The following is an 18,021-nucleotide window of genomic DNA, read 5'->3' as shown; positions in this document are numbered from 1 at the left end:
CTAGGTTCAAATCTGGCCTCAGACACTTTTAGCTGCGTGATCCTGGGCAAGTTACTTGCCTCCCATTGCCTACCACTCTTCTGCCTTGGAACCAATACATAGTATTGATTCTAAGACAGAAGGTAAGGGTTTAAAGAAAGGAAGGAAGAAAGAAAAATAAGATATTTATTAAATGCCATGTATCAGGCATGAGTAATAGAAATACAATCAAGCAATTATCCTTGCCCTCAAAGAGCTTACATTCTAATAAGTAATGTTTTGTGCCAACACCTCATGTCCTTAAACCTTCTTCTTTTCCTAGAATGAAATTCCTCCATGAAAATCCTCCTCTGAAGTCTCATCCCGGTGTGGAGACGGCCCTTCAGAGGGTATGCCAGGAGAAAAAAGCTCATGCTCTTACCAAGATGTCAAGGTTTCTAATACAAACTGTATCTCTATTTTGTTTTTGTAGGTAACCAAATGAAATAATTAAGTCAAGTGTTCTATATACATTAGTTAATATTAAGTGAAGCGAATTGCCTGTGGAACACAGCTCAGTAAATCTCAGAGGTGGGAACTCAACCCAGTTCCTCCTGACTTGAGGTCTAGAACTCCACACTAGCTAGACAGATTATCTGAGGACCGTCCTAGCCAAGTTCAGAAAGGTGCATTTTCAGAAGTTTGGCCCTGTCAGGGTGATTTTTTTGGCTAAAGCTACTCATGTTAACCTTTATCATGAAGTGGTTATGATGTGGGGGTGCTCAAGGCAATATTCACCCATATGAAATCACAGCTATTTTGAAGTATTACAGTGTAATATTGCAATCTCCCTAGGCAGTATATGTGTTTTAAAATCTCTTGTGCAGGGCACAATTGCCTAAATAACTCCATTTGTGATATCGCTATGCAAGGTGTAATTGAGATGTAGAGACTGATTGTTTGGCAAACATATCGGAACTATTACAGGCAAATGAATGTTGTATCTCCAGAGCATTTGACCTTGAGAGGGTATGTATTCACTCCTGAGATGCTCACAATTTTGTTGGAAACATTTGGGAAGCTTATCTTTGAGAAGTACCTTCGGAACGTGGTGTCAGGAGCCTCTGTCACAGACACAGAAGACAAGGGAAAGAGAAGGGCTGAAAAACTGTCAAAGGCCCAGCTGTGGCTGACCTTGGGATACAGAATCATCATCGCTCAGCTTTCTGGTACATCCTGGGTCCAAGACCTGAAGCATTTTATGTCACAGTCCAATGCACAGGACTCCCCCCAGGGAAAAGAGCAACCCAGTGAGACTCACACACAGAAATACAGAGGAAAAGCCACCCAGCAGCTACAACAAAGGGGTCTCACCTGGCTGCCTTTCCAGAATATACAACTCTAGTTTCCACATTATTCCAGGGCTCAGCATCTTTCTGTTTCTATCTGTTGCCTTCAAGCAGCCTCAGAGGAGCCTGGGGAGAGTCCCAGGTGTCCTCATTTTAGGCACTTGGTAAAAGCTGCTAACTTTCTGCCCTTTAGATCAACTGCTTTCTGAGTGTGGTAATATTTTAGGAAGAAGGAAATGGAGGAAGGGAGGAAGGAAGGAAGAAAAGAAGGAAGGAAAAAGGAAGGAATGAAAGAAAGAAAGAAGGAAACTAGCATTTATTAAGTACCTACAGTATGCCAGGCATTGTGCTAAGAGCTTTACAAATTCTAGCTCATTTGATCTTGATAACAACATTGTGAGGTAGGTGCTATTATTATCCCTATTTTATGGTTATGGAAACTGAGGCAGACAGAGGTTAAATGATTTACCTAGGTTTCTGTAGCCAGTAAATATCTGAGTCTGAATTTGAATTGTCTAATTCTTAGACTTCCTAACTGCAGGTCCAGCGCTCTATCTCTTAGATGAAGGCATTGTATCCCATTCTTTTAAATGTCCTCAATGGTGACAAATTATAGCTAGAAAATTACAGAACCCCAGAAGTTTTGGAATAAGAGAGAATCCTCTCATTTTATAGAAATTGAGGCCCAAAGAAGATGAGTAACCTTAAAGCCTTGCTGTTACAGAACAGCTAGGTAGCACAGTGGATAGAGGAGGTCCTGGCTTCGAATCTGGCCATAGACACTTCTTAGCTGCGTGACCTTGGGCAAGTCAATTAACCCTAATTGCCCAGCTGGGGCTTCACTTCTGTGTTAGAATTGTTACTAGGACAGAAGATAAGATTATAAATAAAGCCAGAAGGTAAAGGCTTTAGGAAAAAAAGTCATGGAATTATTTCATGAGAGTTAAGACTAGAATTCTGATCTTGCTCTCATTATGGTGCTCTGACCATCATACTCTAATGTTTCATTTTGTTTTATTTATCATCAAGGCAGTTTTGACTTTTGCAAATAGTGAAAAATTACTTGAAACTAAATATGGTGAATAAGGCAGGTCTTCATGACCATAAAACGGTTTCAAGAGAAAGCCCCCGGAATCCAAGGGTGCTATCATGGTGAAGCTGCCAGTCACTGGGCCATGTCCCACTGTTTGCTCAACCCATGGGATCTCTAGGAAGCTTCAGAATTTCTCTATAATGAATCCCATTGATAGCTTTCGGCCAAGAGATGAATTCTGCGTGGACAATGTCACAGATGTCAGAAAAACTAATCAACATTTTCCCTTGTGATCTTGACATGTGTGCTTTCTTGGGCTTCAGAAAAATTGGAGATTCCTACTGTCATTTTTGGCTTTTTTTTTTGCTTTTAGGACAGGCTGAAAACACCATGTCAATCATCATTTACTTTTTACCTCAAAGACATGTTATTTAGTCCAGCTTCCTGGGAAAATTCAGAACAAGCATCAGTTCTTCAAATGCATGACAGTCTTCACAAAAACTTTCCTCACATTCAAGTTTTTTTGTAGAGTGAGATGTTTCTTTATTTAAATGTGACTCCGTGGCCAAAATGCTTTCAGTTAATTGTGTAGTGGAACAAGGAAAATCTTTGCCTTTTCCAGAATCTTCAAAGGGAATGACTGGACATTCCTTTCAATCAATCAATCAATCAATCAATCAATCATCTAGCCTTTTTTTTTTGTACACTTCTACTTTTTGTGTTGGTAACAACTCTAAGATAGAAGGGTAAGGGCTAGGTAGACTGGGGCTAAGTGACTTGCCCAGGGTCAAACAGCTAAGAAGTGTTGGAGGCCAGATTTTAACCCAGGTACCCCCAACTCCAGCCCTGGAGCTTTATCTATTGGGCTACCAAGCTGTGCCTAACTGAGGCAGAATTTCATAGATAGCAATAGTACATACTTCACAGGGTTGGTGTAGGACCAAGTGAAATAATATTTATGTAAAACTTTGCAAATAATAAAAAGCTGGAGAAATGTTAGTCACTAGCAGCAAGGAGAGGAGGAGGAAAAGGAAAGACCTCCTGCAGAAAGTGAGATTTGAATTGAATCTTGAAGGAAGCCAAAGGTTGTGGCAAAGAGCGATTCCAGTTAATGGAGACAGCGTAGTTAATAGATGGCTGAGTATGGAGTCAGGAAGACTTGGGTTTAAAACTTGCTTGTTGTGTGACATTGGGCAGATTGCTTAAACTTTATCAACTTCAGTTTCCTAATTTGTCTAATGGAGATAATAATAGCCTTTACATCATCGGGTTGTTTTGAGGATCAAATGAGATAATATATATAAAAAGTCCTTTGCAAACTGTATGATGGTATAGAAGTTTCCATTATTATTATTAGAGACGATTCTTTTCCAGCTGTGAGTTAGACTGGATGGCCTCTGAGGTCTCTTTCCATTCTAAAAATTCTGGGGTTCCACACAAAAAAATCTCTGCAATGGCCACCTCTAGTCAAACATTAAGGCAAAATGAAACAACTTTAATATCTCTCCAATTCCTAAATGTGAACTTGTTGGGAAAAAAAGCATCTTCCTTCAGGATCCTACAGAATTAAAAAAAATCCCTTACCTTCTGTCTTAGAATCAATATGATTGATTGCGGTATTGGCTAGGCAATTGGGGTTAAATGTCTTGCTTAGGGTCATATAGCTAGGACATATCTGAGGCCAGATTTGAGAGTCCTCCTGACTCCAGGGCTGGCCTCTTATCCACTGAGTCACCTAGCTGTCCCACCCTCCAGGATTATAAGCATTTTTCTTTGGTGAAGTGGAAATGATGATAATAATGATTATCATCATAATCATATTCACAATATAATCATCATAGTGAATACTAGTCACCTTGCTATTCCTCACAAATGATGCTCCATCTCCTTTTTATTTGCTGTCTCTCATACCTGGAATCTTTCTTTACTTCCATCTCTCTACTTCTCTGACTTTCTTCAGGACTAAGTTCAAATTCTATTGTTTACAAGAGACTTTTTTTGATTCTTTCCTTCTTTCCCACCCTTCCATTTACCTTCCATTTACACTGTATATATTTTCTGTACCTAGTAATTTGCATGTTTTTCCCCCATTAAATTAATTTAAGTATTTTGATGGCAGGGACTGTTTTTTTTGCTTTTTCTTTGTGTACCCAGCATATAGTGTAACCTGAATTCTCTGGCCATGCCTAGTTCTAACATGGAGTTGGCCTTGAGAAAGCTTTTGAGCATGCCAAGTTTGTGTAACATGGTGACCACTGCATCCTCTACCATATGGGTGAGGGTAGACTCCTTTGATTGACTCCCTGGACATACTCCAAAAGCTTCTCATAGACATCTCCATGTAAGAACCAGGCAGCACCAGATAAGCCAGGGTTATATTAGCACAATGACTGGCACATAGTAGGTGATTAATAAATGCTTACTGATTGACTAGGCAGCAACCCATCTTCCAAAGTAGCCCAATCCACTTTAAGAGGGCTCTAATGGTCAGAATGTTTTTTTCTTATATGGAACCAAAATGTTTCTTTGCAACTCCTACTCACACACTTGACCAGTTGTAAGTTTTTTAAATGGACTATTGATTAAATCAGCTATACAGTGATATACATTATTGTCAGTGTAGATTAAGAGTTATGATGGGGATTTATGGTAGATTACTAAGCTCAGGAAAAAAATGAGGTTGCATGATAGGTCAGATAGAATACCCTGTCTTTTTTCTCTCTCTCTCCTCTCTCCTTCTCTGTCTCTGTCTTCTCTTTCTCTCTCTCTCTCTCTCTCTCTCTCTCTCTTTCTTTCTCTCTCTCTCTCTCTCTCTCTTTCTTTCTCTCTCTCTCTCTCTCTCTCTCTCTCTCTCTCTCTCTCTCTCTCTCTCTTTCTGTCTCGCAGACACACATACACATATTCTCTTTTTTATTGTCTGTCTTATTCTCTTTCCATCCCTCATATTCTTTCTCTCATTCTCTACCTTTTCCTGTTTGCTTGTCTCTCTTTCACACACAGAATCCTCCTTCATTCTCTTTGTTCCTCTCTCCTGTGTTTCTCTCACACACATATACATATTCTTTCTCTCTAATTTTTAGTCTGTCTTTCTTTTCCTTCCTCCCACATTCTTTCCCTCATTCTCTGGCTCTTTCTGACTCTATGTCACTGCCTGTCTTTTTCTCTCTCTCACATAAGTTCATACTCTCTCTCATTTTCTTCTTTCCTCCCTTCCACATTTTTTTCACTCATTCTCTGTCTCTCTTTTTCTCTGCTTCTTATTCTGTGTCTCTCTCATTCTTTGTATTTGTCTCTTTCTGTCTTTCATTTTCTCAGTCTCTGCCTCTGTCTTTCTCTCTCTGTCACTGTTTAGGGCAGCGGTATCAAACTCAAATGGAAATAAGGGCCACAAATCTATACATAAGGATTCCTGCAGTCCCACATATTGACTTAGTTTTTATAATGTAATATTAGCTATGTTTGATTATATTTTATTTTGTTAAATATTTCCAAAATCCATTTTAATCTGGTTTGGCCTATAGTCAAGGGAATTTCAAGCCCATGTGTAGGATAATTCTATTTAGGGCATGTGTTTTTAGGAAGAAGGAACTCCTACACTAGAGTTCTTTCCTGTGTTCTTATATATACTCCTTGGGAGAAGAGGCCTTACAACACAGCTGTGACCTGTATGCCTTTTCTAATTAGTAAAGCCATCATAGTTATGTGGATGTGGTTTTGCTCAAAATCATATTAATTTTCACTGTGCTGTTGAGATTCTTTCTGGCAAATGATCTAAAACTGGGCATCCTCAGCCAAAAATTTTGCTAAGAAAAAAAGCAGGGTTACAAGTGTGGTTCAGTGAGAACCATACTGATTCTGGAATCAGAGTTTCTAGGTTCAAATCCTACCCTGTGGCTTACAAACCACCTGACCTTGGGCAAGAGACTTCCCTAGGCCTCAGTTTCTTCATTTGTAAAGGACTAGATGACTTCTGAGGTCCTTTCTAGCTCTATGATCATAAAGTAGTCACTAAGGCATAACTAATATATAACTTACTCTTTAAAAATGTCTAGTTTCTCTCAAGATGTTTAAGGTTTCTGAGATAGCAATTGGACAGGCAATGGACTGTATTTCTAAGTTTCAATGGGAGTTGGTATGTTTTGTACATAAAACAAACTGAAAAGAACATAGGAAATAATACTATAAATGATGGTTGGGTTCACAGGCAGTTAGGTGACACAGTGGAGAACACACAGTGGACAGAGCACAGTGGCTACAGCGTGTGATCATCCTTCTTCAGTGGATTAAAGCAAAGAGAGGTAAATGACTTGCTCAAAGTCATACAACTAATAAGAATCTCATGCAGGATTTGAACTCAGGAAAAGGAGTCTTCCTGATATCAGGAGCAGCATTTTATCCTCTGAGCCACTAGATGCCTCAATGATCACAATAGCTAGTATTTATAGTGCTTTAAGGTTTGCTCTAATGACAACAGAATTTTTGGTGTTAGATCTTGGCAGTGAGTGGGAACTGTATGACTGTAACAATTTCTCTGTATAGGTAGGTCATTTATAAGCTTGCATTACCCACATTTATTTTCTATCATTAAGTTCAGTGATGCTGAATTCACGACAATACAGCATTTCAGTAGTTTCTTGCCATGGAACATTACGAAATTATTCAAAAGCAATCATTTCATTGAAAGTTGGGCTTTTATTATAGCTCCATGATACTATCAATAGACTATTAAGACTGGAATTTATTCTATAGTGCCATATAACTCTATGGGAGAATTTTGGCCATTATGTTAAATGCTCAAAATGGAAAATAAAACAAAAATGGAATTTAAACCTAAAATGATTTCTAAAAAGTAGAAATGGATTCATAAAATTTAATGTGTAAAGGGGCCCTAGATATTTTCTAGTCTAACTCCCTTCTTTTATAGAAGAAGAAACTGAGGCCTAGAAAGTCATAGTTCCTAGTCCTAATCCTTTGTTTCTCTCACCAGACCAGTCAGGCTTACGACTTCTTTGAAGTCAGTAAAGCTGGGAATATTGTCATGGAAATAATTTACCAAAAAGGAAGCTTAGTGAATTGAAAATAGCCAAAGCTATAAAATGAAAGAGCAGTTAGTGATCTGCCATTTTGAATTTTGAATGATCAAACTGAATAGACTGGGGGAAAGATAAAGAGATGAACATGACAGTGTAATGCAGATAATGTTGGATTTGCTGGGCTTGCAGTGAGGAAGGTCTAAATTCTCCTAAATTTAGTTCTCTTAAAAGATCCTGAATTCAAATATTGTCTTATCCTCTTATTAGCTGTATGATCCTAGGGAAAGTATTCTTGGACTCAGTTTCCTTATCTATAAAACTGAAGAGGTTGGACTCCATGGTCTGTCTCTTAAGTCCTTTCCACCTCGAAATCGATGTTCTTATGTCATGAGTTGAAAGCCCAGCTCTGCTGCTTCTTATCTTTGTGACCTTGGGCAAGTTATAAACCTCCCTTTGTCTCAGTTTCTTTATTTGTAAAATGAGGGAGTTGGATTAGATGGCCTCTAAGGCCCCTCTTTGTTTAAGTCTATGATTCTATGAACTAGTCCAAACCCAAATCTCAGCCTCAAACCATTCCTGAAAATGATTGCAGTAAGACAAAAATAAATAAATTCTGGGCCCAAGTGTTTCTCTATTTAGAAAATCCCTCCAATGAGAGGTTATGGTTCTTTCTGGAGGGATGATGGTCCATTCTTGTCAACTGATAATCGTAAGAGCCAATAGCAGGACCAATCAGTCAGAGAGGCTTGGTGTCCTATCATGGAGGAGTGTCTGGAGGAAATTATCTTGGAGCAATAACTTCAAAGTCAGTTGTTGGGGCAGCTCAGTGGATTCAGAGCTAGGTCTAGAGAAGGAAGATCCTGGGTTCAAATTTGAATTCAGACACTTCTTTGTTTTATGACCCTGGGCAAGTCATTTAACCCCAGTTGCCTTGCCTTACTGCTTTTCTTCTTTAGAATCAACACTTAGTATCACTTCTAAAACAGAAGATAAGGATTTTTAAAAAGGGAACTATTTCTATTACTGTTATTATTGGGTGGTGTTTTAGTGTGACATTTATGATATCATTTTACAACAATGTAGCAGAATATAATGATGGAACAGTGAATGCTATTCCATAAACAGGTGCAATTTTTCAAGAGATGCTGTAGAGGATTGTTAGATCAGGGCAGACTTGGATGGCACTGGTGGATTTGGATTCAGGAAGCCCTGAGTTCTACTCTCTTTTTGGATAATAGCTGTGTGACTGTGGGCAAGTCATTTAATCTCCCTCAGACTATTTCATCTCTGTAAAATGGGTATAATCCTAGCACCTAGCTCCCAGGGTGGTTGTAAGGATAAAATGAGATAATTTCTTAAAGCTCTTCATAAACCTTAAAACTCTATGTAAATGCCAGCATTTTTCCTGAACAATGCTACATACACGGATACATTAACTAGAAGTACTTTAGGCTTCTTGCCTTCATGGTCCCAAATTACTTTGGTATTTCAATGAAAGGGCAAGAAAGAAGTGCAAAAATATGGGGCTCCATGCAAATAGCTATAGATATTCTGGGGTTACCTAGCTACATCCCGGCTTGCCCTGGCACATATTAAATGCTTTACTAAATTATTGACTGATGGCTGAAAGAGACTGCAGAGGCTCTGAGGAAATCTCAGATGCCGTTTCTGCAACCTTGCATCCTGCCCCCCACTCCCATGAAGCCAGGACCCAGGGCGCTGTTGTCTCCTATCAGAAGGCTTTTTGAAGAGCTAAGCTTAGCAGAATCCTCACCACACAACTGTAACTTGGGGACATTCCTGAAGGCTGGGGGCAATAGGCTACAGCTAGGTTTGCTTAGAGCCACAAGAAAGGAGAACACATTCCTTGAATTTCCCCATTCATGAAAGGATCCTGATTGTGAACACAGTGGATCAGGGCCAGGGCAGAGTAATGGCAGTCATGAATATATGAAAGCTTCAGATTGGTCTTGAAAGGAGAAACAAAGCATCAGGTAAGTCATTTGATGATAGGAGAGGGTCTGACCTGTGATTCGTCTAGAGAGCCTCTTCATTTTACAGACAAAGAAATGGGTGCAGGAGGTTCAGTGACTTGCCCAAGATCACAAAGGTTGAAAGTGACAGAACTGGGATTTGAATCTAGGTCATAAGAATATAGATTCAGAGATGAGACCATTAAGTCCAACTCTTCATTTTATAGAAATGTGGAACTACTTAATGATATCATTAACATAATGCCTGGCAAATGGCAGGTGCTTAAGAAATGTTTAATGACTATTGACTATTGACATTTTGTGAGCTATGCCCACAGCCCCATACTGATTTCCCAGGTGGATGAAAGTTCATTACAAAGAGCCTGTGATGAGTTTTCAGGTAGCTCGGTGATAAATGCTTGACCCGGTGTCAGGAAGACTCATCTTCATGAATTCAGATTTGACCACACTTACTCTGAGCAAATTGCTTAACCCAACATGCCTCAGTGTCCTCATATGTAAAATGAACTGGAGAAGGAAATGGTAAACCAGTCCAGGATTTTTTTTCAAGAAAACCACAAATGTGGTCACAAAGATTTAAACATGCCCGAAAAAACAATTGAACAACCACAACAAAAGCAATGCTTTAGAGATGGGGAGGGCCTTAGAGATGGAGTCCAGTCCCCTTATTTTACAGATGAGGAGACTGAGGCTGAGAAGGCTCTGCCCAGAGTCATACAGCTAATAAAAGCAAGATGCAATATTTAGGGAGAAATATTGCATCAGTCAAGAACACTGCTAACAATAAAGGTTGGCATGCTCTTTGCCATTTATAGTCTTAAAGAGTTGTCTAGATCAGAGGTGTCAAATATGGCTGATAGGTTGCATACTGCCCAGATACTTTCCAGGCTCCAGATTAAAATATAATTGGGAAATATTTAACGAATAAAAACATAATAGAACACAGATAATGTTAATATGTAGTTTTCTAAATGTGGCTGATAGGTTGCATACTGCCCAGACACTTAAGAGCCTCCATATATAATTGAAATATAATTGAAAAATACTTCCTCCTTCCCTCCCTCCCTTTTTCTTCCTCCCTTTCTCCCCTCTTTCTTCTGTCTTAGAATGGATACTAAGTATTGATTGCAAGGCAGAAGAGCGGTAAGAGCTAGGCAATTGTGGTTAAATGACTTGTGCAGGGTCACATAGCTAGGAAGTATCTGAAATTAGATTTGAACCCAGGACCTGCCATCTTTAGACCTAGGTCTCTGTCCACGGAGCCATTTAGCTACCCCAGGTCATTTTCTGGAAAGTAGCCTAGCTCAGTTCCCTGCCTGGAATCTACTCAGTTCTCTTCTGGGTACTTCCATATTTAGGTAGCTTCTGTAAGCCTCAAAAGCATTTCTGTCTCTACTTTGCCTTACAATGTTCTTATGACCTAATATGATCCCTGGTAACATTGTTTTCTCTCATATTGCGACGTGAAATCAAATAAGGCTGTTATTTGCATAGTACCTGGCATTAGTAGGTGCTTAATAAATGTTTAATGACTATTGATATTATCTGAGCTATGCCTGTATTCCCATGTTGATTTCCTAAGTTCCAAAAAGTCAAGTGACTTGAAGGTCCATTGAATCAAACATTTTCAGGTTTACAAATAAGGTTATAAAAGCTTTGAGTTGATCCCTAAACTATTTCATGAATACTAAATAAAAGAACACCAAATGTACACTTTTGAACAACAAAGGAATCAACAGCTCCATTTCAACAGTTAGTGTCCTCACATTGATATATGCGACAATATTTAAAAACAAGAAAAAAAAGATTTCCAGCAGTTGAAATTTAGAACAACAAAGATACCAACCCTTCCTGAAATGGTCTTGATCTCTTTTGAACTGAGGGGTTCAAAATCCACTCCAATATAACCTTCCATAGCTGCTAGGAGATTTTTGCTGAGGCAGGGAGATGGATTGCCTTCAGAATGTGCCAGTTCCCACCAGGAGGGCTCATACCATCCAGGAATGATCCACTGATACTTGCTGCCAAACATGTTTTCATGATATGCCTACAAACCAAATAGTTTTAAAGGTCAAAAGATCATTGGACATTCCATTGTATTCCATTCTATTCAAAAGTAACATTTTTTGTTTTATTCTCTATACAATTCATATTGGTTCCCATTCTTTAGAGGAAAACTACCCAGATGTTTTGCCAACATAATTTCCTATTTCCTTATCCTTTTTGCCACTGTTATTTAAAACAAATTTTATCACACAGGAAGAGAAATATATTTAAAAACATCTCAGATACAGATATCCAATCTTTCTCTTAGTGATATAAACAAATTCTCTCTACCTTACTAGATCCATATGGGATCTAGAATAGCATGTCTAATTTGAAATCCAATTTCTATTAGCTAAAGAAATCATTCACCTGGGAATTGATTATGCCATGCTGTCTCTACACATGTACACATCTATGAATATGTTTATACTTCTACTTTATATGTGCCTAACTGAAAAAAAACTGGTAGATATTTAATAACCAGCTATCAAAAAAAAAAGTAAGCATGACACACTTAAAAAACCAAATCCTTACTGTCTGTCTTAGAGTCAATACTATGTATTGGTTCCAAGGCAGAAGAGCAATAAAGGATAGGCAATTGGGGTTCAGTGACTTGCCCAAGGCTACACAGCAAGGAAGTATGTGAAACCAGATTTGAAGCCAAGACATACCATCAACCAGACTTGGCTCTCTCTCCACTGAGCCACTTAGCTGCCCCAGCATGCCACAGTTTTAAGTTTAACTTGCATTACTAACATTTTCTCCATTACTTTCTTAAGCTCAGTAGGCAACAATACAATCAATCAAGTCTTGATTTATAGCATTTGCTGATTTCTGAGGTATAAAGATTCACACTGAAAATTTAACAATCAGCTCAACAAAGACTGGTATGAGCTGGCTCCAATGTATCCCAGCTAACACTCCATCCCACAAAAATCTTTGTACAATTATATGGACTCATGTAATCCCCAATTTACTTATGTCACTGATATATGAAAGGCAACCAAAGTCTTGCTAGCTGTCCCAGGTAATGGCCTTAGGACCACACTCACCCTCTCTCCCTCTCTCTTGTCATTGCTTCCTTGGATTTTTCTTCTTCCCTTTCCTTCCTCTTTAGCATCCTGGAATGACTTAAAATCTCTACTCCTCAGTTCACACCACAACTGGTATAGGGGTAGGGTTTGGTGGCTAAGGACAGGGCAAAGGGGAAATGCTTCATCTCTCAGTCTAAGCTTTATTTCTGGTGGCAACATTAAACCCATCTCATCAATCCTTTCCTGCATTTCACCCCAGAGTCTCAACTTCTGTGATTTAATATCTAGAATACCCTTGAAGTGGTTTTCTTCTGAAATATATATTTTAGTGAATCTTTCTCCAGTCTTTTGTGTATCCCAAGATCCATTATTTATGAATTATGTGTACTGTTTTTTCTTTGCCAAGAAAATGAGGAGAGAGGGAGAATCTTTTTATTTCCTATCAGTTTTCCTATTGCTAGCATCAGTAAACAATTCTTAGGGACTGAATGTGCTTGTTTCAGGAAAGAAGGGAAGGGGAAAAGCTGGAAGCCTGCTAATGTTCTGGTCTGAATGGTCCAGGGGAGGGGAATCTTGGTCAGAAGTAACAGGTGATGGCAATGAAAAGGAAAGCAGAAAATCCCAGCCTAGGCCACCATTTCTGAAGCCAAGAAAAGAAAACAAGAAACAAACAAAACCAGTGGCCAAGAATCAGATAGGCCTGAGGAATTCCCCTGGAGGACCTGTGCCTTTTCTCTTAATTCTCTGTTGCTCCTTATCTGAGAAGCTTCCTCAACTCCTATCTAACTCTTCACTCCAAAGTCCTGGGCTATGGAATCATCACCTATAACTTTTTAAATTAAATAAAAATTTTTAAACCCTTAACTTCTGTGTATTGGCTCCTAGGTGGAAGAGTGGTAAGGGTGGGCAATGGGGGTCAAGTGACTTGCCTAGGATCACACAGCTGGGAAGTGTCTGAGGTCAGATTTGAACCCAGGACCTCCTGTCTCTACGCCTGACTCTTAATCCACTGAGCTACCCAGCTGCCCCCTCTTTTTCTTTTATAAATTAAAAAAATTATTATTGTTCACCTTCCCCTGCCCTTAAGAAAGAAAAGCAAAACCCATTACAAGGAACAAACAAGTGAAATAAATTTCCCCATTGGCTATGTTTCTTCCTCCCTCACCACCAACCCTACCAAAAGTTCCCCAGTTTGCACTCTGAGCCCATCATCTCTCTACTGAGAAGTGAGCAACATGGTTCATCGTCAGTCCTCTGGTTTTACAAAATAGACTGAATAATACAATATAGGACATTGCCAAAAAACTTGTGTAGCATTGCTTACGCTTGTACTAACACAAGGTTTTTTTTTTTTTTTTTTTTTTTTTTTTTTTTTGGTCAGGGGAGATATCTGGTGCATTTTGTACTTCCTAAAAGTCTTTATCTATTAACAAATAAAATGTCTTTTCCTAAAAAAAATTATGGCACCATAGTTGGTCGTTGTGCTGACTATAATTTGGGGTTAGAGGAATCCTAGTTTCCCCTGCCACATGAAAGCGGTGGAATGAGGATGATGAGGATTATAGCAGCTCACATTCACATAGACCTTTAAGGTTTGTAAAATTCTTTCTTCACAATGAGGAAGAGCAGGTTTGCTATTATTCATTCCATCTTAGATGAAAAGAAAACTGAAGATCAGTGAGATGATGTGATCTTCTCAAAGAAATACAGTTAAAAGATGTCAGAGCCAAGACCCCAAACCAGGTCTTTTGACTCTAAGTCTGGCTCTTTCTACTATACCAGCCTGGAGCTGAGATACTGGGGCAAACTGCAGAGGAGGACTGACCAGACGGGATGAATTCCACCTCCAAAATGACATTTGGGATTGAGGGTTGGGGCAGATGTGACAGATAGAGAGGAATAGTGAAGATACCAGCAACCCCAGCTGCCCATTCTGGAGAAGGTCTTATCTCTTCTCAAAATTCCTCACTTAAATAGGATCTCATTAAGATAATCACTCTTTCTCTCCTCTAGTGCAGATCATGACACCTGACTCAAACATTTTTGTTTTTGTTGTTCAGATATTTCAGTTGTATCTGACACTTTGTGACACCATTTGAGGTTTTCTAGGCAAAGGTATGGAAATGGTTTGCCATTTTCTTCTTTAGCTCATTTGACAGATGAGGAAACTGAGGCAAATAGGATGACTTGCTAGTCACAGAATAGCTAGTGAGTGCCTGAAGCCAGATTTGAACTCAGGAAGATGATTTTTTTGTGATCAAGTCTGGCATTCTATCCACTGCACCGCCCACCTGCCCTACTCAAACATTTACTGACTGTGTAATCCTGCATAATTCACTTAACCTCCCTAGGTTTGTAATCCTTCATATATAAAATTAGAGGGTTGGACTTGTTAATGTCTAAGATCTTTTTCAGCTCTAAAGCTGTGATTGTGTGAATTGTCAAATTTTGTCAAAACTGTCAAATTATTCATTTGTGATGATTCAGGTAGGAACAAATAAAACCATGAGAAGGGACCTGAGAATCATTGTTAAGGATTACAATGTTCTGGTGAAAAAACAAAACAAAAACTGAAGACTTTGGAGGGTGATGTTGATGGGAAAGTAGAGACAAGTACTATTTTCATCACTACTGTTAATTTAAGGTAGGGGATTCAGGAAGAGAAGTAAGAGATTTGGGAAGGGGGCTGGCTCAGAACACTGAGTTTGAAAATATTCTTTCTTTTGTTGTTCAGTCATTTTTTTAGTCATGGCTCACTCTTTGTGACTCCATTTGGGATTATCTTGGTGAAGGTACTGGAATGGTTTGCTATTTCCTTCTCCATCTCATTTGGCATATGGGGAAACTGAGGCAAACAAGGTCAAGTTAAAAATTTTAGCTCTTAACGAGTTCGAGTCCCCAGGACTGAACTAATTATACTCTAGAATTCTGAAATAGCCGGTAAATCCGGATGCTGTGCTATTGTTGGTGATCCTTGGAAGAGCTTAGAGAAAGGGAAGGGAGCTGGAGGACTAGAGAAGGGCATATGCTGTGTTTCTTTAAAAAAATGAGAAGTCAGAAAACAGTTGACCAGTGAGTTGTATTTCTATTTCTGGAAAAAATTCTTGAATACATTATTAAAGGAATGTTTTGTGAGCACTTAGCAGGGAAAGTAGTGATTATCAAGGCCAGCATGACTTTAGTAAGGGCAGGTCATATCGGACTAACCTCATTTCCATTTTTTTTTGACACGGTAGTTAGCCTGACGGATCAAGGGAATGCTGTACACATAGTATGCTTAGATTTCAGTAACGCATGTGATGAAGTCTTTCATATTCTGCTTGGGGAAAAGATGGAGAGATATAATCTAAATAAGAGCACAGTTAGGTGGCCTTGAAACTGATTGAATGACCAGCCCCAGAAGTAGGATAAGGTGTAGAGATAATAGTATGGTTAGGTGGATTTGAAACTCATTGAATGATCAGATCCAGAGAGTAGTGGGATAAGATAGAGAGTTACAGTCTAGGGAATGGTAAGATTAGGTAGATTTGAAACTGATTGAATGGCCAACTCTAGAGAGTAGTGATAAATAGTGGAATATGGTGGAGAGCTAGAGGCTGGTTAATAGCATGGTTAGGTAGATTTGAAACTGATTGAACGACCATCCCCAGAGAGAAGACCTTCATGATCGTACATTGAATTGGAGAAGTGTCTCTAGTGGAATGGCCTAGGGAATATCTCTTGTAATACTCAACATTTTTACTTATTACACAGGGGAAGGCATAGAAGGCATGCTTGTTAAATTCGTAAGTGAAATGAAGACTGGAGGGATAGTCAACATTTTAGATGAAAAAGCATAATTCAAAAAGATCGCAGCAGGGTAGAATGAGTTGACTTAAATGAGATGAAATATAATGGGGTCAAATATGAAATTTTATACTTGGGTTCAAACAATTCATTCCACAGATCATAGTTCTTGTGGACTATACATTGGTAGATTTCTTCAATTCTCGCTCCTGGAGGGCAGGGATTATCTTTTGTCTCTTTTTGTATCCCTAGCACCTAGGACAGAACCTGGGGCATACTACGATGTCCTTAATAAATGCTTGTTGACCAATCACTGATTGTGAATGATCTCTAGATTCAAGGTCAATGTGAACTGATAGAGACAGTAGCCAAAATTAGTTAATGCTATGAGAGGGGGCATCAGTTTCATGATATTATGTTCCAGCCGGGGTGCATATGTGTTCAGTTCTGGGTTCCACATATTAGGAAAGATAAACTGCAGTGTGTCTAGAATTGAATAACTGGGATTAGGACCAAAGACCCACATAAGGAAGGAAGGAAATAAATATTTTGTTGTTGTTCATTCGTTTTAGTCATGCCCAACTCTTCATGACCCCATTTGGGGTTTCCATGACAAAGATACTGGAGTGGTTTGCCATTTCCTTCTCCAGCTCACTTTACAGATGAGGAAACTGAGGCAAATGGGATTTAGTGATTTGCTTAGGGGCACACACTTGGCTAAAGTGTCTGAGGCTAGTTTTAGACTCAGTTCTTCCTGACTTCAAGCTCAGTGCTCTCTCCACTGCACCATCTAGTTGTCCCAAATAATCATTTAAGAGCTTTCTATTGTCTCAGGCACTGTGCTAAGCACTTTACAAATATTATCTCATTTGATCCTCACAACAACCCTGAGAGGTAGGTGCTATTATTCTCTCTACTTTAAAGTTAGGAAAGTTAAGTCCTGGGTCACACAGCTAAAGTCAGATTTGGACTCAGACATTCCTACCTCCAGAACTCTATCACTGCACCACCTAGCTCTCCCATTGTCACTGGCAGATGAAACTAGGGCTGCTTAGCCTGGAGAAAAGAAACACAAGTGGAATGGGCTGTCTCAGGAGGTGGCAGATTTCATTTCATCTTCAAACAGAGGATCATTTGCTCAGGATGTCACAGAAGGGATTCTTAGACTAGGTCACCTCTGAGATCCCTTAAATCTCATAGATTCAAGGATTTTGTGACATTATTTTTGCTATTATCTACAACATAGAGTGGGATTCTTGGTTGGGTTTGGGTTTCACATAAGTTATTTTTGAGGGAAAAGCGTGGTCTGTCTCTGAGCCAATAAGGCATAGATGACAGAGTACAACAAATTTCATCCATCCAAAGTGACAGAAATTCAAAAGGAGGGATATAAGAGCAGGCATAGCAAAGATGTTTTGAAAAAGACAAGAATTTTTGAATTGGACTCTTTTTGCTTGAGTTCTTGCACTCATTTTGTAGGTCTGACCTTCCAAAGTTAGTCCTTGAAATTATGACTTATTTGGCCTTAGATATTGTGCCTATAATTCAGGTAGCTGAAACCAGGATTATTAGGATGGGGATCAACCATCTAATCTTTGTCCAGGTGTGAATGAGTGAGTATGAGCAGGGATAGCACAGATTTGCTCTATGCTTTTTAAAAAAAGAACTCTTGCTTTTTAGAATTGATTTTAGAATCAATATTGTGTATTGGTTCCAAGGCAGAAGAATGGTACGGACTAGACAATTGGAGTTAAGTGACTTGTCCAAGGTCACACAACTAAGAAATGT

At 39.0% G+C, this 18,021-nt stretch overlaps 1 protein-coding gene across 1 annotated transcript in view; it reads right to left on the bottom strand.

Annotated features, from left to right (window-relative positions):
- Positions 1 to 18,021, bottom strand: part of GABBR2 (gamma-aminobutyric acid type B receptor subunit 2) — an 871,636-nt gene that overhangs the window by 308,862 nt on the left and 544,753 nt on the right. The window contains exon 6 of the mRNA XM_044678625.1: positions 11,214 to 11,414. Coding sequence (XP_044534560.1) covers positions 11,214 to 11,414 — 201 coding nt within the window. The remainder of the gene's footprint in view (positions 1 to 11,213; positions 11,415 to 18,021) is intronic.

The sequence above is a fragment of the Gracilinanus agilis genome, chromosome 1, assembly GCF_016433145.1.
Source record: "Gracilinanus agilis isolate LMUSP501 chromosome 1, AgileGrace, whole genome shotgun sequence".
Classification (NCBI taxonomy): domain Eukaryota; kingdom Metazoa; phylum Chordata; class Mammalia; order Didelphimorphia; family Didelphidae; genus Gracilinanus; species Gracilinanus agilis.
This window is presented reverse-complemented; position numbering and strand designations above follow the sequence as displayed.